The following is a 22599-nucleotide window of genomic DNA, read 5'->3' as shown; positions in this document are numbered from 1 at the left end:
CACGGCGGAACGATGATTATGCCAAACGACGGAGCCACCTTGGCGGGTCTTAAAATAATACGCAGCGACTCTGCTGCTACTTCGCCGTGTTTTCTTACATCATCCTCTTCGCACTGCTTTACGCCACTACGCAGCACACCTGCATGATGGCCGCCGATGTGCTACCGGATGGATGGACTGCACGCTTCTTTTCACTTGTTCACGCGGACGATTTTCACTGCACTCGGAAGTATTCTGTTTTCCCCGATAGGAAATGGAAATCCGATCGTCACTATCGTCCCTCTGTGGTCACGCTTTTCTTTTCTTCACTTCGCACTCGCGCAAGCGAACGGCGTCGCCGTGTGTGCTGGTACGTGTGTGTTCGGTGGAAGTCGTTTGCGAACTGATGACATTAGTGTTGGCAGAATCGGGATTTGGAAGACTTGAAGATTCGATCCCTAGACGGATTCCAATGATTCGAATCCCATCTGACGAATTCTAAAGATTTGATTCCATTGGAATTCACATCAGATTTGATTTGTTTGGCATTCGAAACAGATTTTATTTGTTTGGGACTCGATTTGATTCGTTTCTGAGATGATCCTAATCTATTTGAACCGACTTCCAGACAGGCATTGATTGCCCGGTTGACGACAAATGTCAGTTCACCCTGATTTTGGGTCCCCGCATCCAAAAATCTGTACTTCTCCCCCCCTTAACTCTATGATTAGAAATGAGAATGTGTGCGTTGGTCGTTTTCTTAGGGAGAGAAAAGGTGCGAATGCGTCCTATGTATATTCTATCCTTTGCAACCATGCAACACCAAACTATCGCCAAATGCTTACTGTGTCGTTATACGCGTATAGGCACGTACTTACGTACGAATAGTATTTGAGATATGTGAGTGTGTTTCTTGTTGGAGCAACCACAGCATCATGTATTTGCGCATTCTGGTCATAGCAATCACAGAGTGCAGGCGCAAGTGCATTGAGCATCAAGTGTTATGATCGTGCCATTAATACTGCTGAGGTAAGAACAAACTAATAAACGTATGAAAATGATATAAATCTAGGTACTTTAAATCAGTAACATTCTAACTTTTTTTTACTTTTAGGAATGAAAACCAAAGCTAAAGAATGCGTCGAATGGTGCATGAGCTGGATCGCATATGCAGTTAAGAATTGGATTTTTCTGGGACGGCAAGTCCACTGCAGTGGCTGGAACTCTACACTGGTAAGTCAGAAAACAGTGTGATCGCAAATATCCGAATAATAAACATCCGATGACTTAATTCTCAAAAAACAAATGTTTTGATTTCACCGCAGCATTCTGCGGGTAGAAGAAAATATCACATTCGTAGAATATACCATACACACACACACCTACACGCGAGCTAGTCTCACCCACACCACCAAGCAAACCAATGCAAATGTGTGCGGCAATACATGGGCGATCCGTCAAATTTTGACTTGCTGGGAGGTTGCTGGGACTCTTGCTGGAAGTACATGACAGCAGCAGAAAATTTGAATTTCTGTCAACCGGGTGGTTTACATCGTCCCGCGACTCTTTCATGGATTGGGATTCGGATTTGGGGGTTCGATATACCCACCACTAGAACTGATGACATGATTGAAAATCCCACCACACCAAGGTTACGAGAAAGTCCAAGGTAACTTTGACAAAGCTTATCGCTTGAATTAAGCTTTGGTAGAAAAACCTGGTAAGAACATGAAATACCAAAACCTGGTATGAAAATGAAAATGCAACCTTCATTCCATCGGAAGAACGCCAGTCAAAAGCAGGCAGAGAAAGGGATATACAGCCTCAGCACCGACTCTCATCGATTGAGTCCGATCGAATTGAACTGCCAATTTTCATGCATATCACACGATTACTGTATCAACAGTTCTATTTGATTGCAATTTTAAGGACTATTCCTATCTGTATATCTACATAAACAGGTGATTTTAATCTCTAACTTGGTTATCTTTTGGATTCAGTACCATCCAACCTGTAGAAACAAGTACTGCTTCGTTCCAGCAACCGTGGCTATGTTTGAAAATTCAACACTCTATTCGGCCGAGTTAATTCGATCAAAGTCCGTGCCAAGGCCGCTTTTTTGATCACAGATGAACCAAAAATCCAAATCTATTGTCATTAAATTCAGAGAATTTTTTATTCTCAAATTAAACCAAAACTTAACACCCAAAACCACCGATTTCCGAACAATCAGCTTTGTTTACATTCATTGCGATAACCATTACAGAAACGAATCTTGGCTTTTAAACATTCAGGGAATGTTTGTATTCGGTCTGATTGTCAACTTTTTTAACCAAATAAAAATGGCAGCCGCATCAGATCGATCGTGTTATTTTGTGCATTAAAATCATAGAAATCTGCGTTTAGTCGGTAAATCCACGATATAAACTATGACTCGTTGAATATATTCCCTTGTGTGATGTGAAGTGTACTGAATTATTCCGTTTTTATCACATCGAACCACGATCTCTCAGTGTGCACTATGTGCTAGCTTTGAAAAGTAAAAACTGAACCTCTCCCGTGTTTTGAGCTAAGAACCAGCTTGTGGCCATTTAAACACTACGAAAAACATAAAATCTTCAAAATGTCGCAGAGCGCACCGAGACGGCATCCACCTAGTGGCGGTAATCCAGAAGTGAACAACATGTCGGCCAAATTTGTTGACACTGAGTGGGAGGCGCGGGAGGTGAGTGTCATCAGAGGAAATAAAACAAAATAAACCTGTACCACCCAGAAAAACTTACCACTTTCGGACGGCTGGTTGCTCGCGGGAAATCGAACGTCCTGACTCAAGTCGTCTACCGAGGACGCTACTGATGATGAATTATCTGCCACCGACGCACATCGTAATAAGAGAATTTCCATTAACCGGCCCAACATTCACTACCCGTATACCCTGCACACTTCACAACTGACTACAGCATCTGCTAGCTTGCCGACAAATGGCAACAAATATCCTATCTTCGGAGGCATTTCTTTCAATGAAAAAAAAAATCCGCATGACTGTCCGTCAACTCTGTACGATGTTATTGTTGGCGGGGGGGCATCGGTTTCGGAATCACACGCAAAACACATTTCGTCATCTTCGTATACTATGTATATTTTTGAAAGATGTACGTGGGGTATTCTATGGCCTTCTAAAGGCCGATAGAGGCCCCGCACCTAGAAGCACTCGCTAGTACTGGGCAATTTCTTGCCATTGCAGTTGTTCTTCCAACCGTACCAGGCATTAAAGCCGTGTCGTTTGTGTACCAGCTTCGCGCACTTGATGTCGTCAGTAATATCGTCGTTCAATAAACCTGTAGCAATGAACGAGATGAAGGAGATGAAACGAACATTATTGACGAATTATTGTCCCGGTGGATGAAGAACTTACTGCTGCACGCAATTTTGCAGTCATTTGTGCCATAACTCGAATCGCACCAATATTTATTGTTGATCTGAAACAGTCCGTAGTCGGTGGATCCGTTTTTATTCTTGTTAGTCGCCGAGGTGCTGAACGCACTTTCGTGTTGAACCAGACATACCCCTAGAAATCGGAAGAAAAGTGTTGCCTTTACACAACAGTTTTAACAACTGTTATAAAAACTTACAGTCCGGAAGGGCTGCTTTCGCAATTCCATTGGCTGATAACACTTTGGCTAGCTCACACTTGGTGAACGTCTTTCCGTCGACAACGACGCAACCAACAGCAATGGCAAGCACGGTGGCAAACAGGAACCTCATGGTGAAGCTGTGCACAACTTATCGGTATTAACTCGGAGCTGAAACTGAAAATGAGATGGACAGCAAACTTGCGCCCGCGTTTTATACCCATCTTCGCTGGACTCCTTACAGCACTATGAGCTATGAGTTGTTTAAGTGGTCAATAACCGTAACATTTGTGTGGCAAATAAGAACAGTAAAACATCGATTTGTTCTACCTTCACCAACGTTGTTATCTTCATTGCGTTACAACTGCGCTAAACACGTCCGTTATCTCCACAGAGTTATCAGGACCAAGTTTTTGTAAGCTACAAAGAATATGAACCGCAATCGCACGTTGGCCTATCGCTAAGAATATTTTCTGTCCAACGTCGATGGCTCTCCGTTCCATTGTGTGACGAAGAAAAGTAGGACCAGGAATCACCCGCAAGACCTTGGCGATGCCTGTTGTCGGGGATTTTGTTTGCAATTCCAACGGGGATTCACAGGAGCTCAATTCTTTTTGTCGCACGTAGCTTGATTTTTGCGACAATGGCAGTCTGGGCCAATTTTCTAACCGTTCAGCTGTCGCAGACTGCCATTTTATAAGAGATGTATATGTTTTTGAGTGATATATAAGAACGAAAATATGTATTTATATCGAGTATGCTTCTGTCTCATTTATTTCCATTGCATTTTTGAATGTATCAATCATCCACTAAAGCATTCGGCAATACTGGGTAGAGGCTTTCCTTTGCACTTATTGACCCATGCAACCCAGGCACTGAATCCATGACGATTGTAGATAATTTTAACGCATTTTAAATCATCCGTGATGTTTTCGTCCACAAGAGCTGTGCAATGAGTATAATATTTAATTAGATGAGATGGTTCGAGATGTATATAGCGAGAAGAAACAGTAGCACGACTCTTACCCGCACAGGTCATTTTACAATCCTTGCCAGGAACTGAGGATGACGAACACCAGTATCTATTGTTGATTTGAAACATTCCATAATCCATTGAACCGTCTGGGTTTCTGGCGTTGATAGCTCCAGTATTAAAGCCGCTCTCATTCTGCGCAATACAAACCACTGTCCAATGTAAAAATGCAAGTTATTAATAATAAGTTAATCTCAAATGTCTACTGAGAAATATGAAAAATAACTGCATATTTCCTACTTATGGTCGGGAATTTGCGACCTTGAAAATCCGAAGTTAAACAGCATTCGTGCGAGTTCACATTTCGGAATAATTTTACTATAAGCAGTGCTTAAGAACGCGAGAATGATTGCGACTACGTACAGCTTCATCGTTGTCAATCCGTAAGCGGCTACAATATGGCAAACGCTAAAAATCCGTACCGTGGTAGTACCCCATTTTATACGCTAAATTTTGTTTGCGTACTTCAGCAGGCCACGTACTATCGAGATATCTTGGGCAAGTATTTTTCACCTTTGAAACTCTAGCCCATGGTTTATGTTGTCGTATGGTTTATGTTTCTAGAAGCTTCCTTTAAGTCTATTTATTTAGTTGTTTCAGAAGGTGTGCGTTGGGAAACCCGTTTGAAATCCCGAAACAACAGGTAGAAAGCAAAAATGTTAGTTGCTTATCAAGCCTTCTACAGTACGGTCCTATTGCTCTACTTACAGGTGGAAACTTTTACTTTAGCAAATCTTTTGGTGAATCTCGTGTGAATTTTACCATATGCTGTGCTTAAGAAAAGATGAGCGATGGTCAATTTAATGCTATAAAAAATAACCTAAAGGCTAAATGTTTAATAGTTTAAAATAGAAGCTGCTTTACTAATTTTCAAACATCATGTTAAAAACTAAATTATTCACTGAATCAATCGGAAATACAAGGTAGATATTTTCCTTTACATTAGTTGACCCCTTGTGAGCCTGGAACTTTGAATCATCCATTATGTTTTCGTTTAAAATAGCTGTACGGAGTACAACAATTAGTCAGAGGAAGTTAAGAAGTTTGTATCAGGAATGTAAGTGAAAGTAGAATGGATCTTCCACAAGTTATTTTGCAACCTTTTCCGCAGCTGCTTTCAGCTTATCACATAAGATTTAATTTGTCTACAAAATCAGGTTTGGTGTTTCGGGCATCGGAGTAAGTTATCGCCATCGTTCACATGGCGATATAACTCTGCCGTAAGCAGTGCTTAGAAAGGCAAGAATGGTTGCGTTAACGTACATAGATTTATAGTTTTCAATCCGTGATCGTTCCATGGTTTTCAATTTTATATGTCAAATATTGTTTGTTTAGCTGCGAACGATACATGTAAAACAAATATGTTTCTCCTTGAAAATAGCTTCGACAATGTTGTGCTATCGTTTACTTCATGTATCTTCCTTTTAGTTAGAATCTTCCTCTTAGTCCATTTAGTGGCTGTGTAAGTTGTTGAGCGTTGAAGCACATGGAAATGATTACAGTTTTCGAATCGATGATATGAAGATTTCTCGCGAAGGGTTTATAGGGAAGAAGACTGTTTTATTGATTTTCAAAAACCATTTTGTCAAAATCGATCATCGCATAATACATGTGGAAATACAGGATAAATTTTACATTCGCACTTATTGATTTATGTGAACCTGGAACTAAATCCATGGCATCGGTAGATAATTCGAACGTTGTTTAATTCATCCGCAATGGTTAGGTCCGCAAGAGCTGTAATGAATTAATTCATCAGAAAGTAACGTGCTAAGGCTGCTTATTTGATCACAGATGAACCAAAAATCCAAATCTATTGACATTAAATTCAGAGAATTTGTTATTCTACAAATTAAACCAAAACTTAACACCCAAAACCAACATCGGAAACTACCGATTTCCGAACAATCATCAATCAATCAACAACATTCATTGCGATAACTTCTTTCTTCTTTCTTTCGCTATGCGAGTCGGGGTATATCCTCCTACGCTAAGTCGAACGTTTGTTCCCTTACTCGTAATCAGAGGCGTACCGACTCTGTCCGAACTCCTATGAAGGGGCTCGTCCTTTAGGACCGGCTATAAAAGCCATATGTCCACCCGCCGTCCACGGGAGGGATAATTCCTTCCGTTGTCAGGACACAAGAACTCGTGGTCCGCTTGATTGACTCAAACAGCACGAGATGTGCGGCAGCTAGGATTTGTCTGACCTGAGCTCCAGCTCGGCGTGACCACGCGGTCGTGCCGTAACCTTACTTTTCCGCTAACCCTTTCAGGAAACTTGTGCACTGCTAACCTCCGCTCTGATTCACTACCGAACTGGAACTGATTGCGATAACCATTACAGAAACGAATCTCGGCATCTAAACATTCAGGGAATGTTTGCATTCGGTCTGATTGTCATCTTTTTTATCCAAATAAAAATGGCAGCCGCATCAGATCGATCGTGTTATTTTGTGCTTTAAAATAATAGAAAACTGCGTTTAGTCGGTAAATCCACGACATAAACTATGACTCGTTGAATATATTCCCTTGTGTGATGTGAAGTGTACTGAATTATTCCGTTTTTATCACATCGAATCACGATCTCTCAGTGTGCACTATGTGCTAGCTTTGAAAAGTAAAAACTGAACCTCTCCCGTGTTTTGAGCTAAGAACCAGCCGGTTTCGGAATCACACGCAAAACACATTTCGTCATCTTCGTATACTATGTATATTTTTGAAAGACGTACGTGGGGTATTCTATGACCTTATTCTAAAGGCCGACAGATGCCCCGCACCTAGAAGCAACCGCTAGTACTGGGCAATTTCTTGCCTTTGCAGTGGTTCTTCCAACCGTACCAGGCATTAAAGCCGTGTCGTTTGTGTATCAGCTTCGCGCACTTGATGTCGTCAGTAATATCGTTGTTCAATAATTCTGTAGCAATAAACGAGATGAAGAGAATGAAACCAACATTATTGACGAATTATTGTCCCGGAGGACGAAGAACTTACTGCTGCACGCAATTTTGCAGTCATTTGAGCCATAACTCGAATCGCACCAATATTTATTGTTGATCTGAAACAGTCCGTAGTCTTTGGATCCGTTGTTATTCTTGTTAGTCGCCGAGGTGCTAAACGCACTTTCGTGTTGAACCAGACATACCCCTAGAAATCGGAAGAAAAGTGTTGCCTTTACACAACAGTTTTAACAACTGTTATAAAAACTTACAGTTCGGAAGGGCGGATTTCGCAATTCCATTGGCTGATAACACTTTGGCTAGCTCACACTTGGTGAACTTCTTTCCGTCGACAACGGCACAACCAACAGCAATGGCAAGCACGGTGGCAAACAGGAACCTCATGTTGATGCTGTGCACAACTTATCAGTATTAACACGGAACTGAAACTGAAAATGAGATGGACAGCAAACTTGCGCCCGCGTTTTATACCCATCTTCGCTAGACTCCTTACAGCACTATGAGCTATGAATTGTTTAAGTGGTCAATAACCGTAAAATTTGTCTGGCAAATAAGGACAGTAAAACATCGATTTGTGCTACCTTCACCAACGTTGTTATCTTCATTGCGTTACAACTGCGCTAAACACGTCCGTTATCTCCACCGAGTTATCAGGACCAAGTTTTTGTGAGCAACAAAGAATATTGTAGCATACGCTATGCACAATCTTAACCAGACACACTTTTATTGATCGATGCCAATCTATTCATACTTGATTCAACCGAAATTATAAAGATGCAGCATAAGCAAATTCCGATCAACGCATCGAAACAGCGCAACTCATAAACAAGTTGCGACTCGATTGTGCGCGAGCATTGCACCCTAGTAATATGACCCATGGCAAGCCGGCGTCAGGGCATTCGACCCAAGTAAGCATGACCCACAGCGGGCCGGATGTTATGAAACAGACAGGGAACGATGCGCGCTAAAACCTTTGCGCGATCGAAGTCAACAACCTAACTATTCTTGAAAAACATCAATATATCCAATCAGCATTTATAGAACCGATAAACAACTTTTGTAAAGTAGGTCAGCCTCATTACCAACACTTATTCAACGACCTGTAAACTAACCCTAAGAAACCGTTTAAATAAATCGATACCGAATAGACCACAGAACTATTCGGTGGACACTGATCGGACGTGGTCGTAACGCCCGTCGCGCATCCAGTAAATTAAAAACTTCTGAGTTTTCATCTAAGTCCAAGTTGTACACGATGGCACACCCTTCGCTTCGATAAGTCCGCGACCGCGAGTGGTTTCACGCAGTATTCGTAGATACATGGTGACCACGAACTATGGATAACGGAATATCCACCACAATATGAACCGCAATCGCACGTTGGCCTATCTTCTTCTTCTTCTTCACTTCGTCGAGGATTTACTCCAGTACGGCTATTGAATCCAGCTTCCTGGGCCTTCGCAAGCTAACCTGGAGACATAGACCTCTATTGGTTAAGGACTGGCAACTAAAGGCCATATGTCCTGGTTTCCTGTGGTTTTCGATTTTCTGTAGGCGTCGCCTTTTGACTGCCACCATGCGGCCAGGAGCACTGCTAGCCAACCACGCTAGTGCGCAGTCAAAATGCGGCTGTTCACCCGCCGTAACGAAAGGAATATTTCCTTCCGTTTGTCAGATCGCACGAAACTCGTGATCCGCTTGATTACTCAAACAGCACGAGATGTGCGTCGGCTAGGATTTCTCTGACTTGAGCTCCAGCTCGGCTTCCATTGTGTGACGGAGAAAAGTAGGACCAGGAATCACCCGCAAGACCTTGGCGATGCCTGTTGTCGGGGATTTTGTTTGCAATTCCAACGGGGATTCACAGGAGCTCAATTCTTTTTGTCGCACGTAGGCCGTACGCCGGTAAGCTGTCGCAGACTGCCATTTTATAAGAGATGTATGTCAATGTTTTTGAGTGATAAATAAGAACGAAAATATTTATTTATATCGAGTATGCTTCTGTCTTATTTATTTCAATTGCATTTTTGAATGTATCGATCATCCACTAAAGCATTCGGCAATACTGGGTAGACGGCAATACTTTCCGTTGCACTTATTGACCCATGCAACCCAGGCACTGAATCCATGACGATTGTAGATAATTTTAACGCATTTTAAATCATCCGTGATGTTTTCGTCCACAAGAGCTGTGCAATGAGTATAATATTTAATTAGATGAGATGGTTCGAGATGTATATAGCGAGAAGAAACAGTAGCACGACTCTTAACTGCTGTTTAAACATGCCTGGAATTCCCGGTGGCGGGAACGGGAAAAAGTAGCCCGGTTTCGACAAAATATCCAGCGGGAACGGCTTATTCGTCCGATCTGTCAAAGTGAAGCTTTGTTTACGTTTTAGTTTGTTTACGTGATCTAAATTGGCGGCAGGTAAAAGTGGAATTGTGAATCATTATCAAATTTAAAGTTTATGAATGGTGTTGTTGAGTTCCTCCTCCAAAATTTTGCGTAGAAGACTACTCGCATTTTGGTTTCTCAACAACAACATCGGCCGCATCCATATACGTTGCCCATACCGACGTTGTTGTAGCAAGCGAATGAAACTTTTCATGAAACGTTTCAATTAAGCAAATGCGTCCGTTCCCGCCAGGTCGTAGTTTCGCGTTTTTTAAACATAGCGGGAACGAAATCCGTTTTTTTCATATGGAGTTTCCCGTCATCCAGCGGGATTCCCGCTGGACGGCGGGAATATCCGTTCGATTACCGCTGTGTCTAGCCGTCGCTTTACCCGCACAGGTCATTTTACTGTTCATCTCCACATAGCGAACTCTCCTCCGTCGAACTGTCGAACTCAGTTCCCGCAACAGCTGGGAAACTCGTAGGAAACTGGTATGAAACTCTTGACAGCACTAGCAAAGCCCCTCGTTCTGACGATTAATAACTGACGGATTAAGAAGAAGCGAAGAAGACCGAAACAAATGCGTGTCCACTTAGCGAACTCGGGAAACTCGAAACTCCATACAAGTTTGACAGGAGTTTCACCAGAGTTTCCTATGAGTTCGCTATGTGGAGATGAACAGTTACAATCCTTGCCAGGAACTGAGGATGACGAACACCAGTATCTATTGTTGATTTGAAACATTCCATAATCCATTGAACCGTCTGGGTTTCTGGCGTTGATAGCTCCAGTATTGAAGCCGCTCTCATTCTGCGCGATACAAACCACTGTATAACGTAAAAATTCCAATTGTTAATAATAAGTTAATCTCAAATGTCTACTGAGAAATATGAAAAATAACTGCATATTTCCTACTTATGGTCGGGAATTTGCGACATTGGAAATCCGAAGTTAAACAGCATTCGTGCGAGATCACATTTCGGAATAATTTTACTATAAGCAGTGCTTAAGGACGCGAGAATGATTGCGACTACGTACAGCTTCATCGTTTTCAATCCGTAACCGGCTACAGTATGGCAAACGCTCATTCGTACCGTGGTAGTACCCCATTTTATACGCTAAATTTTGTTTGCGTACTTCAGCAGGCCACGTACTATCGAGATATCTTGGGCAAGTATTTTTCACCTTTGAAACTGTAGCGAAGTGCTTATGTTGTCGTATGGTTTATGTTTCTAGAAGCTTCCTTTAAGTCTATTTACTTAGTTGTTTCAGAAGGTGTGCGTTGGGAAACCCGTTTGAAATCCCGAAACAACAGGTAGAAAGCAAAAATGTTAGTTGCTTATCAAGCCTTCTACATTACTGTCCTATTGCTCTACTTATAGGTGGAAACTTTTACTTTAGCAAATCTTTTGGTGAATCTCGTGTGAATTTTACCATATGCTGTGCTTAAGGAAAGATGAGCGATGGTCAATTTAATGCTATAAAAAATAACCTAAATGCTAAATGTTTAATAGTTTAAAATGGAAGCTGCTTTATTAATTTTCAAACATCATGAAAAACATAAATTATTCACTGAATCAATCGGAAATATAAGGTAGATATTTTCCTTTGCATTAATTGACCCCTGTGACCCTGGAACTTTGAATCATTCATTATGTTTTCGTTTACAATAGCTGTACGGAGTACACCAATTAGTCAGAGGAAGTTAAGAAGCTTGTATCAGGAATGTAAGTGAAAGTAGAATGGATCTTCCACAAGTTATTTTGCAATCCTTTCCGCAGCTGCTTTCAGCTTACCACATAAGAGTTAATTTGCCTACAAAAATCAGGTTTGGTGTCTGGGGCATCGGAGTAAGTTATCGTCATCGTTAAAAGTTCACATAGCGATATAACTCTGCCGTAAGCAGTGCTTAGAAAGGCAAGAATGGTTGCGTTAACGTACATAGCTTTTTAGTTTTCAATCCGTGATCAATTACAGTATGGGAAGTGTTCATAATCCGTTCCATGGTTTTCAATTTTATATGTCAAATATTGTTTGTTTAGTTGCGAACGATACATGTAAAACAAATATGTTTCTCCTTGAAAATAGCTTCGACAATGTTGTGCTATCGTTTACTTCGTGTATCTTCCTTTTAGTTAGAATCTTCCTCTTAGTCCATTTACTTGGCTGTGTAAGTTGTTGAGCGTTGAAGCACATGGAAATGATTACAGTTTTCGAATCGATGATATGAAGACTTCTTGCGAAGGTTTTATAGGGAATAATTAGGCCCGCAAGAGCTGTAATAAATTAATTCATCAGATAGTAACGTGATATGCGGAGAGGTAATTGTACCACGTCTCTTACCCGTACAGCAGGTTGACGCACACCTGTGGCAATCATCAACAATCCGCTGCCCAGCAAATAAAAAGTAATTATGTCGCAGATTTCGATAAAGAATATTTTCCTACTTACGTTTCGGAAGAAGGATTGCCGGAATTCCCCAGCTTAGTAGCTCCTTCACGACTGTACATTGCGTAACTTTACCGTAAGCGACACTTAAGAAAGCGAGAAAGATCAAGACAACGTACAACTTCATCCTGTGGAATGTTTGGCCAAGTAAGGGAGAATCAATGATGCAGATCTGTTTTATACAGCACGTCGATCGTACGATCAAAGACATTCATTTACTTCTCGAAGATAGTGACAACATAGCGATTGTAGATGTTTCAAAAAATTTGTACCAACTTCATCCTGGTTAGAAAAATATATTTATTCAGCTGCTTATGGAGACGGGGATGGGTGGCATTTTCGTTTACGAGACGAGACAGGGGATTTTTTAAACTCCACAATAATTTCGCGTCTCCGTGCAAAAGCGTGTTTTGTTTTTTACAAAAAAAATTAACTGTGGTGTATTTCGTAGAGAAAAGTGAATAACAGTGAATAAATTCTTCAAAGGTAAATGAAAACGTTGTTATTTTCATATTATTTTTAAAAGCCACTTTTCCATCAAAATCAAAAACACATCTTTTTTGGTCATACGATACATATTTCACCACCTTCTTGCGTGATGTGCTCTAGAAACATGGTAAAACTTGAAAAAAGATCTCGTTTAGATTCAAATTGAAATCGAAGCTGTTTTTTAATGTAATCATTAATCATGAAACCCCATTTTTAACGTATGAATTATCCACTGAAACATTCGGAAACACTGGGAAGTGTTTTTCCCTTGCACTTATTGACCCATGCAACCCAGGCATTGAATCCATGACGGTTGTAGATCAATCTCATGCATCGCAAGTCATCCAAAATAAAGTCGTTCAAGAGATCTGTACAGAAAAAAAAATTAATAAGCCAGTGTTTCCACGTGAAGCTAGATAATGCCAATGCACATAAAGTGCAAACTTTTTTCTCCTTTCATACGGTCACGACGTAGCGATATCATTGTGTGGGTCTGTATCCCTAGTAGATTTTTAGAGGAATTTGTCCCAAATTCTTCCCGATTTGAAGGTGTTTGCCTAGCTGGTTCAGGTGACGGCGACGTTTGAGATTTTTTGAGTCTCCGGTCCTCCAGAGAACCGTGTTGTTTTTCAGAAAGATGCCATACTCTGGAGTAAGGAGTAAACATCCTGATAAACAATGGAGTAATGTAGGTTGGACTGAAATGTGTTTTCAGTTTGTGATTTTCGCGACGAAAGGAAAAATTGTTTCCGCTTGCTGCACAATGCTTGCGTAAAAATAATTAAACGCTGTAAGAACATGTCGTGGGTTCGAATTCCAACCGAGACCGGACCTTCCCCTGTACGAGAGGACTGACTATCCACGTCCAACAGGAAACAATTCTCGTAAGCCCTTAACGGGCAGGCATGACCAACAAGGTCGTTACGCCAAGAAGAAAAAGAAGAATAACATATTGTGACTGAAAGTTTCAGCATAATCAATCATCAATTTGCTATAGATTTGAATTTCTCTTATACTTTTACCATGGAAGACTAACGCCTTGTCCTTGCCTTCTTGCAGTCCCAGCGACAGTGCGAGCTAGATCAAAAACACATCTTTTCTGGCCAGAGAATCCATATTTCACCACCTCACGGTGGTGATGTGCTCTAGAAAAGTGGTAAAACATAGAAAAGGTCTCGTTTAGATTCAAATTGAAATCGAAGCTGTTTATTAATTTCATTATTGATCATTAAACCCCATTTTTAACGTATGGATTATCCACTGAAACATTCGGAAACACTGGGAAGTGTTTGTCCCTTGCACTTATTGACCCAAGCAACCCAGGCACTGAATCCATGGCGTGCGTAGATAGTTCTCACGCATTGCAAGTCATCCACAATATTGTCGTTCAAGAGAGCTGTACAGAAAAAATAAATAATAATAAGTGGGTTTTTTCTCATACAGCTAAATAATGCCAGAAAAGCACTAGAAATGATGTAGCTCTTACTTGCACAGGTAATGTTACAATCTTTTCCGGGTGTTGAGGTGGGTGAGCACCAATATTTATCGTTGATTTGGAACATGCCATAATCTCTGGAACCATTCGTATTCTTGGTGTTGAGCGCCGCAGTATTGAATCCGCTCTCGTTCTGAGCTATGCAAATGACTGGTCGAAAACAAAGAAATATATTATAGTTAGTCATGAAACCTACTAAATTACGGTCTTTTTTGCACTTGCTACTTACAATCTGGAATTAGTGCATCAGGGAATCCTGCATTTTTCAGGATTTTTGCGAGTTCACATTTCGAGTAGACTTTGCCGTAAGCCGTGCTGAACAGGGCAAGAACGATTGTGGCAACGAACAGCTTCATCGTGTTGAATTTGCGATCAAGTATAGGGCTTAGTAAATGATGTAAATCTGTTTCCAGGTACCTTCTTTTATACAGTCTCTCGGTCGTACGATCGAGACATCATGTGCAAATATTTTTCTCCTTTGAAACACAGACAACGTAGCGATATCATTGTGTGGGTCGGTATCCCTAGTAGATTTTTCTAGAAATTTGTTCCAAATTCTGCCTAATTTGAAGAAGGTGTTTACTTAGTTGGTTCAGGTGAACGCGATGATTGGGATTTTTTAAGTTCTTCGGTCCTCGGGAGAATCGTTTGGTTTTTCAAAAAGATGCCTTACTCTGACTCGTATGGTAGAATAAACATCCTAATAAACAATGGAGTAATGTAGATGAAACTGAATTGTGTTTTCAGTTTGTGATTTTCGCGACAAAATGAAAAATTGTTTCCGCTTGTATAATACTTCCGTAAAAATAATTAAACGCTATAAGAACATATTACGAGCTGTTTTTTTAATCATTAAAACCCATTTTTGACATATTGATTATCCACTGAAACATTCGGAAACACTGGGAAGTGGTTTTCCGTTGCACTTATTGACCCATGCAACCCAGGCACTGTATCCATGGCGTGCGTAGATAATTTTCACGCATTGCAAGTCATCCATAATATAGTCGTTTAAGAGATCTGTACAGAAAAAATAAATAATAAGCCAGTGTTTCCTCGTGAAGCTAGATAATGCAAATAAAGCACAAGAAATAATGAAGATCTTACTTGCACAGGTAATGTTACAATCTTTTCCGTTAATTGAGGTGGGTGAGCACCAATATTTATCGTTGATTTGGAACATGCCATAATCTTTAGATCCATTCGCATTCTTGGTGTTGAGCGCCGAAGTATTAAATCCGCTCTCGTTCTGAGCTATGCAAATGACTGGTCGACAACAGTAAAATATATTATAGTTAGTCATGAAACCTACGACATTACGGTTTCTTTTTGCACTCGCTACTTACGATCTGGAAGTTGTAACATATGGAACAATCCTGAATTGTACAGGGTTCTTGCGAGTTCACATTTCGTGAAGATTTTGCCGTAAGTGGTGCTGAACAGGGCAAGAACGATGGTGGCAACGAACAGCTTCATCGTGTCGAATTTGCGATCAAGTATAGGGCTTAGTAAATGATGTAAATCTGTTTCTAGGTACGTTCTTTTATACAGTCTCTCGATCGTACGATCGAGACATCATGTGCAAATATTTTTCTCCTTTGAAACACAGACAACGTAGCGATATCATTGTGTGGGTCGGTATCCCTAGTAGATTTTTCTAGAAATTTGTTCCAAATTCTGCCTAATTTGAAGAAGGTGTTTACTTAGTTGGTTCAGGTGAACGCGATGATTGGGATTTTTTAAGTTCTTCGGTCCTCAGGAGACTCGTCTGGTTTCTCAAAAAGATGCCTTACTCTGACTCATATGGTAGAATAAACATCCTACTAAACAATGGAGTAATGTAGATGAAACTGAATTGTGTTTTCAGTTTATGATTTTCGCGACGAAATGAAAAATTGTTTCCGCTTGCTGTATAATACTTCCGTCAAAATTATTTAACGTTATAAGAACATATTATGACTGAAAGTTCCAGCATCGTCAATCATCAATAGTTTATAAATTTGAATTTCTCTTATACTTTTACTCTTATAGAAGACTAACACGCCTTATCCTTGCCTTCTTGCAGTCCCAGCGACAGCGCGCGCTAGATCAAAAACACATATTTTCTGGCCATAGGATACATATTTAACCACCTTCTAGCGTGATTTGCTCTAGAAATATGGTAAAACATGAAAAAAGATCTCATTTAGATTCAAATTGAAACCGATGCTGTTTTATTTATCATTAAAACCCCATTTTTAACGTATGGATTATCCACTGAAACATTCGGAAACACTGGGAAGTGTTTTTCCCTTGCACTTATTGACCCATGCAACCCAGGCACTGAATCCATGGCGTGCGTAGATAATTTTCACGCATTGCAAGTCATCCAAAATATTGTCGTTCAAGAGATCTGTACAGAAAAAAAATTAATAAGCCAGTGTTTCCACGTGAGGCTTGATAATGCCAATGCAGCACAAGAAATAATGTAGCTCTTACTTGCACAGGTAATTTTACAATCTTTTCCGGGCGTTGAGGTAGATGAGCACCAATATTTATCGTTGATTTGGAACATGCCATAATCTTTAGATCCATTCGCATTCTTGGTATTGAGCGCCGAAGTATTGAATCCGCTCTCGTTCTGAGCTATGCAAATAACTAGTAGATAACAAAAAAATATATTATAGTCACTTATGAAACCTTCGCCATAAAGGTCTGTTTTGCATTCGCTACTTACGATCTGGAATTTGTGACATAGGGAATCCTGCATTTTTCAGGATGTTTGCGAGTTCACATTTCGTGTAGATTTTTCCGTAGGCCGTGCTGAACAGGGCAAGAACGATGGTGGCAACGAGCAGCTTCATCGTGTCGAATTTGCGATCAAGTATAGACTTCAGTTAATGATGCAAATCTGTTTCCTGGTGCCTTGTTTTATATAGTCCCTCGATCGTACGATCGAGACATCAAGTGCAAATATTTTTCTTCTTTGATACAGTCACGACATAGCGATATCATTGTGTGGGTCTGTATCCCTAGTAGATTTTTCGAGAAATTCGTCCCAAATTCTTCCTGATATGAAAAGGGTGTTTGCCTAGCTGGTTCAGGTGACGGCGACGTTTGAGATTTTTTAGTCTCCGGTCGTCCAGAGAACATTGTTGTTTTACAGAAAGATGTCTTACTCTGGCTTTGGAGTAAACATCCTGATAAACAATGGAGTCTATAGAAATGTGTTTTCAGTTTGTGATTTTCGCGACGAAATGAAAAATTGTTTCCGCTTCCGTAAAAATAATTAAACACTGTAATAACATATTGTGACTCAAAGTTCCAGCATAGTCAATCATCAATTTGCTATAGATTTGAATTTTTCTTATACTTTTACCATAGAAGACTAACGCCTTATCCTTGCCTTCTTTCAGTCCCAGCGACAGCGCGAGCTAGAGGAAGCCCGGGCACGTGCCGCGCAGATGGAGAAAACTATGAAATGGTGGTCCGACTGTACGGCAAACTGGCGCGAAAAATGGAGTAAGGTAGGTGTACATTAACCTGTCGGGAAACAAACTTTGCGACCATTAGCATTCCCATATAGAACGCTTAAGGTTTGTGGGGGAATTTATTTGCGACAGCATAAAATTCTCCTAGTGACGTATTTCTATAAGACAGCTAGACCGGGAGGCTCGTGTGGAAGTTAGGGCTAGCAAAACGGGGCACCTTTATTGAATGAACATATTAAATCAATATTCTAACCCTGAACTATGCGACGCTATCGTGCCGGGAGGGTTATTTTTCCACTACCCACACCATCTTTTTCCATGTTTTGCTCGTTGAATACAATCATCGGTAGTTCACAAAAAGAGACCTCCAACGAAAGTCAACTGTTTCCACCTGAACAAACAAACAGTTCCTTCAACAGCAGCGTGTCGCTGGTTTGAGTTGTTGTGCCACGCATCAAGTGTTCTGTTGACGTAGGTTTTATTCCGGAAGCGCAACAAAACGTTTGAAAAATGCGTACATGTTTCGTGGAAATGCTCGAAGAGCTCGATAAAGACAGTGCTCGTGTGCTGTCTGCAATTGAGGTGAAGCATCCATCCATTGTGATCCTCTAAAGTTAAACAGTAAAGCATGTTTCACATTGTATTTACTTATTATCATTCCATATTGCAGGTGAGAACGGAGCGCAACAAAGCTCGCGATGAGGCGAAACAACTTCGCAGCAACTTGGAGGCCGCCATCAAGGAATCGAACTCGTACAAGCGCGAAAAGTGCGAACTGGAGATGCAAATAACGCAACTCAAAAAAGAGATGGAAAAGGTGCACACGCTCATGATGAAGCACGCCGGTCGCTTCAACAAGGCTAGTCTGGACGCGGCGGACGAACCGGACCGGGACGGACGGGGCGACAACAATTGTTCGCCAGACATTTCCTCCGACGGGCTGAAGAACGTCAACAGTGAGGACGGTTTGGTGACCAAACTACCGAATCTGCCGGACGACGGGAGTAGCGCGATGGCAAGCCTACCGCCGGCCACCGGGGTGAGCGCCGATCTCGACATCGAGGAGTACATCCTGCAAGGTGGTGCAATGCCGAAACATTCCGTAGAGTTTAAGGACAAGAGCGAGCAGATGGCGGAAGAGCGTCGGCTGATTCAGCAGCTATCGAAGGACGACTACGACGAGGACTATCTGCTGCAAAAGATCTCGATGCTTCAGCACCGGCTGGACGATGCGCAGAAAACGATCCAGCTGGAGCGGGAGGAAAAGAATGCGGTCCATCGGAATCTCGAGAAGACGCGCCAGGATATGCAGGAACTGCGCGACAAGTGCGAGGAGCTACGGTCAGCCAAGCAGGATGCCGTGCGGGAACTGCTGACACTGCAGGAGCAGCATCGGGTGGAGATGCGCATTACGCACAACTCACTGCAGGAGGAAATTGCCGCACGCGAAACGCTCGAGCGACGTCTGTGCGAGCTGCGCACGGAGTTGGAGCGACTGCAGGCGGAAAATGCCGCCGAATGGGGCAAACGGGAGCGGCTGGAAACGGAAAAGCTCAATATGGAGCGTGAAAATAAGAAACTGCGCGCCGAGTGTCAAGATTTGCAGGAAAGGCTGGAACGGAAAGGCCGCCCGCTCGTCAACAGTGACGTCGAGCTGCGGTCGCTGCAGCAAGAACTGATGGATAGGAATAAGGTAATCTAATTGGAGACTACGAAGTGTTTTCTTTTATTTTTATTTCATTTTATTATTCTACCCTATAGGAATTAAGCGACATTCGCCATTCGCATAGTAAAATGAAAAAAATGCTCTCTGAAGCCAACACTGAGTTGGGCCACGCGGTACGACGGGCAGAACAGTACGAAACGGAGGTGAAACGGTTGCGTTCCCGTGTTGAAGAACTCAAGCACGAGTTGGCCGGTGCTGAGGATGAACTGGATGCCGCCTGTAATCATGTGCGACGGTTGCAGCGCACGAACGAAGAGCTAAGCGGTCAAACCGAGGGTTTACAGGTTCAAATTCATCATCTACAAACGAGGTAAGAAAGGATGGTTTGGTTTCGGTTTAGCGATTGGATTCATTCATTAGCCATTATGCACCGCGCTTAGTGCACTGAACACTTAACCTTCTAAACACGATTTGTTTTTTTTATCATTGTGGTGCTTTGGAATTGGGTATACATTCGTCTGAGTGCTTGAGTGACCCTATCATCCTGAATAATATTTCGCTAGATCACATCCACTTCGGACATAGCTTCCTACACCTTTTTGTTAACCGGGTTTTTCTTTTGTTTCACATAAAATGTTCCAATGTGCCGGTGTTGACCGAAACGGGGTTATCAACAATTATCTCACAACCCCAACGTGCCTCGAAATAATCCTATAACTTTGGTTGGTGGCTAACTAATTGTACGGAAAACTAACCTCTCCTGCACGTGCTACTAACATCACAACCGGAAATTGGCTTCGCTTGACTTAGCAATAGCAGCAGTCCCAAGCAGCAGGGACACGAGCTGGGTAACTACAAGGCAACGAACCGCTCGAACTACACTGCCAACGTTGGGTACAAACCGAACATCAACGATCTCAAGCAACTATTCGACAACTCCTCATCGCGTCACTTTTCCGAACGAGGAGGTGGTGGTGTTGGTGGTGCAATTGGTGCTACTGGTGGACCAAAATCTACTGCTCCGCAGACACGTGACCATCCATCATCATCGTCCGGGTCCACTCAGCCCCCGTCCTACATTCCTCTCTCATCCGGTTCTTATTACGATGCCAAACCGAGCTACATTGAGCACGATGTGGCGTCGCCTCCTTCGCTGAACAACAATAAGTACGAGTTTGAACGGGCCAAGCAAAAGTTCGACAACATTACACGGGCTGCGGCGGCCAGTGCAAGCGGAGCGACGAGTGGTGGTGGAGGTGGCGGTCACAGCAAGGTTCGATCGTCGGGTGGAGGAAGCGGAGCACCTGGAAAGCAACACAATTCTTCAGGTGGTAGTTCCGGGATACCCAAGCGAAACACATCCAGCGGTCCGATGTTCTATGAGCAAAACGTTTTCCCTGGCAATGGAGGTAACGCTGGCGGTGGCGCAGAGATGCGTAACATTCGTGGCGGAGGGGATGATATGCCGCCGACCAAGAACCAGGGAGGACAGCATTGCAACGAAACGGTGCACCAGTTGTTCGATGCAAGTCCGGGAGCATACGATCAGTCACCGGTTTCCATCGGGGCCGGTTTACCCCCGCGTGGTCCGGCAGCACACAAGCCGATCAACATCGGCAAGATGAATGATGTCAATCTGGATGGGTTGAAGGTATCGGAGGATGATGAAGTGAGTACTTTCGCGTGAAGGCGGTCAGCTTACCTGATTAACTGTTGTGGCGAGCGGTTGTGAAGTTGCATATTAATTTTGTAGATTCAATAATGCTCCACTTGGTAGTTCGTAGCTTTAGGCTAGCCTTTGTGTGGTTGTGTGTTTAATTTAGTTCTAATGCATGATAGAAATGATTTTATTTAAATCGTTTTCTTGTGACCAACGTTTCAAATATATGTCCGTACTGAATGGGGTTTTCTTTCGTTATTTTCCATCTCAACAGACTCCGTAGCTATGGATCCACAAATCTCCTATCGGCCAATGATGATAATAGCGATAATGAATGACACACCGATAAAGAATACTACTCTCACACTCAACGAAGAGCAATAGACGTGCAGCAAAGGACACCGATGTTTAACATACTCTTCCTGGTCCAATTATTAGCAGACACTCAACTCCAGTGCTGCCATTAAAGCTCTCTAACCATTTTCTCGGTCGAAAATGTCGATGCTGCTAAAGCATTAGATATCATTGTTAGGTCTTATCGTACGCACCCAATATTTATGATGAAGATATTCAAAATCACGTGTTTTCCACTTGATCCAAGCGGAAAACTTCCCATTACAATGGACGAGGTACTTACGTTCTGGCACGTAGCTCAGTAATAAGCACCAGGGTAGCTATGGAGGAGGCATAGTTTGAGCAGCTCCAATTTCGATTCCCCAGAGTTTATAATCGAACAGCTAATTTCGGTTCTCTTACGCCAATATTGTGTAGTTTTCCGATATCCTAGGTCAGCTTGTATTGGCCAGCACTAGTACAACAGAATGTAACTTCATTCCTGATACAGGTTGAACAGGTTCAACTAGCCGTAGAGTATACTGAAACGTAAAAGTATTTCTTACATACAATAAATTTCAACACAAGTATTGTAGTGGAAGATAAAGTTTACAAACTATCCGTGTGTACTGGTAAAGGTTGTTCGATGTTCGGTTTGATTTTAGATTCGTGTATTCCAGGAATAGAGGAAAAGGAAGGAAAAAACTAAAAGTACCATCAAATGTGAACAATGTTGCATTGTGTTTTTACAATCGCTTCCGTTGCAACCACTTTGACGATATTTTAGCAGATACCATACGAATGCAATAAAATAAAAGCCAGATAAACACACATAAAACCAACATAAAAACGATTCCAACGATTTTTATAATTTTAACTCATTTTATTTGTTCTATATTGTAATGGCTCAGGGTATGCTCTTCTGAACCCTGTTCATGCTCTTCTAGTTTCGCCAAAAAATTAAAATTAAATAGTGCAAGAAAAAATGTTCCCTAACACATCACCGAAAGGAGGTTCCGCGTTATAATGGCAGTGTCA

At 41.9% G+C, this 22599-nt stretch overlaps 3 protein-coding genes across 3 annotated transcripts; 1 reads left to right on the top strand and 2 right to left on the bottom strand.

Annotated features, from left to right (window-relative positions):
• The first annotated feature begins 2560 nt into the window (after window positions 1–2560).
• Window positions 2561–22397, top strand: LOC131290943 (coiled-coil domain-containing protein 102A). The gene is made up of 6 exons (XM_058320137.1): window positions 2561–2704; window positions 17828–17938; window positions 18573–18892; window positions 18947–19595; window positions 19664–19938; window positions 21503–22397. Exons 1-6 carry the CDS (start codon window positions 2603–2605, stop codon window positions 21564–21566), a joined length of 1521 nt encoding a protein of 506 aa, XP_058176120.1. The 5' UTR covers window positions 2561–2602; the 3' UTR covers window positions 21567–22397.
• Window positions 3181–3744, bottom strand: LOC131290965 (lysozyme c-1-like). Its single transcript, XM_058320160.1, has 3 exons — window positions 3612–3744; window positions 3395–3547; window positions 3181–3317 (listed from the first exon to the last, which is right to left on the bottom strand). The coding sequence occupies exons 1-3, from the start codon at window positions 3742–3744 to the stop codon at window positions 3181–3183; spliced, it is 423 nt and encodes a 140-aa protein (XP_058176143.1).
• On the bottom strand, window positions 7425–7988 carry LOC131290954 (lysozyme c-1-like). The gene is made up of 3 exons (XM_058320149.1): window positions 7856–7988; window positions 7639–7791; window positions 7425–7561 (listed from the first exon to the last, which is right to left on the bottom strand). Exons 1-3 carry the CDS (start codon window positions 7986–7988, stop codon window positions 7425–7427), a joined length of 423 nt encoding a protein of 140 aa, XP_058176132.1.
• Window positions 22398–22599: the final 202 nt, after the last annotated feature.

Source organism: Anopheles ziemanni, chromosome 2 (genome assembly GCF_943734765.1).
Source record: "Anopheles ziemanni chromosome 2, idAnoZiCoDA_A2_x.2, whole genome shotgun sequence".
Taxonomy (NCBI): domain Eukaryota; kingdom Metazoa; phylum Arthropoda; class Insecta; order Diptera; family Culicidae; genus Anopheles; species Anopheles ziemanni.
Note: the sequence above shows the minus strand (reverse complement) of the source record. Positions and strands in the feature narration are given on the sequence as shown.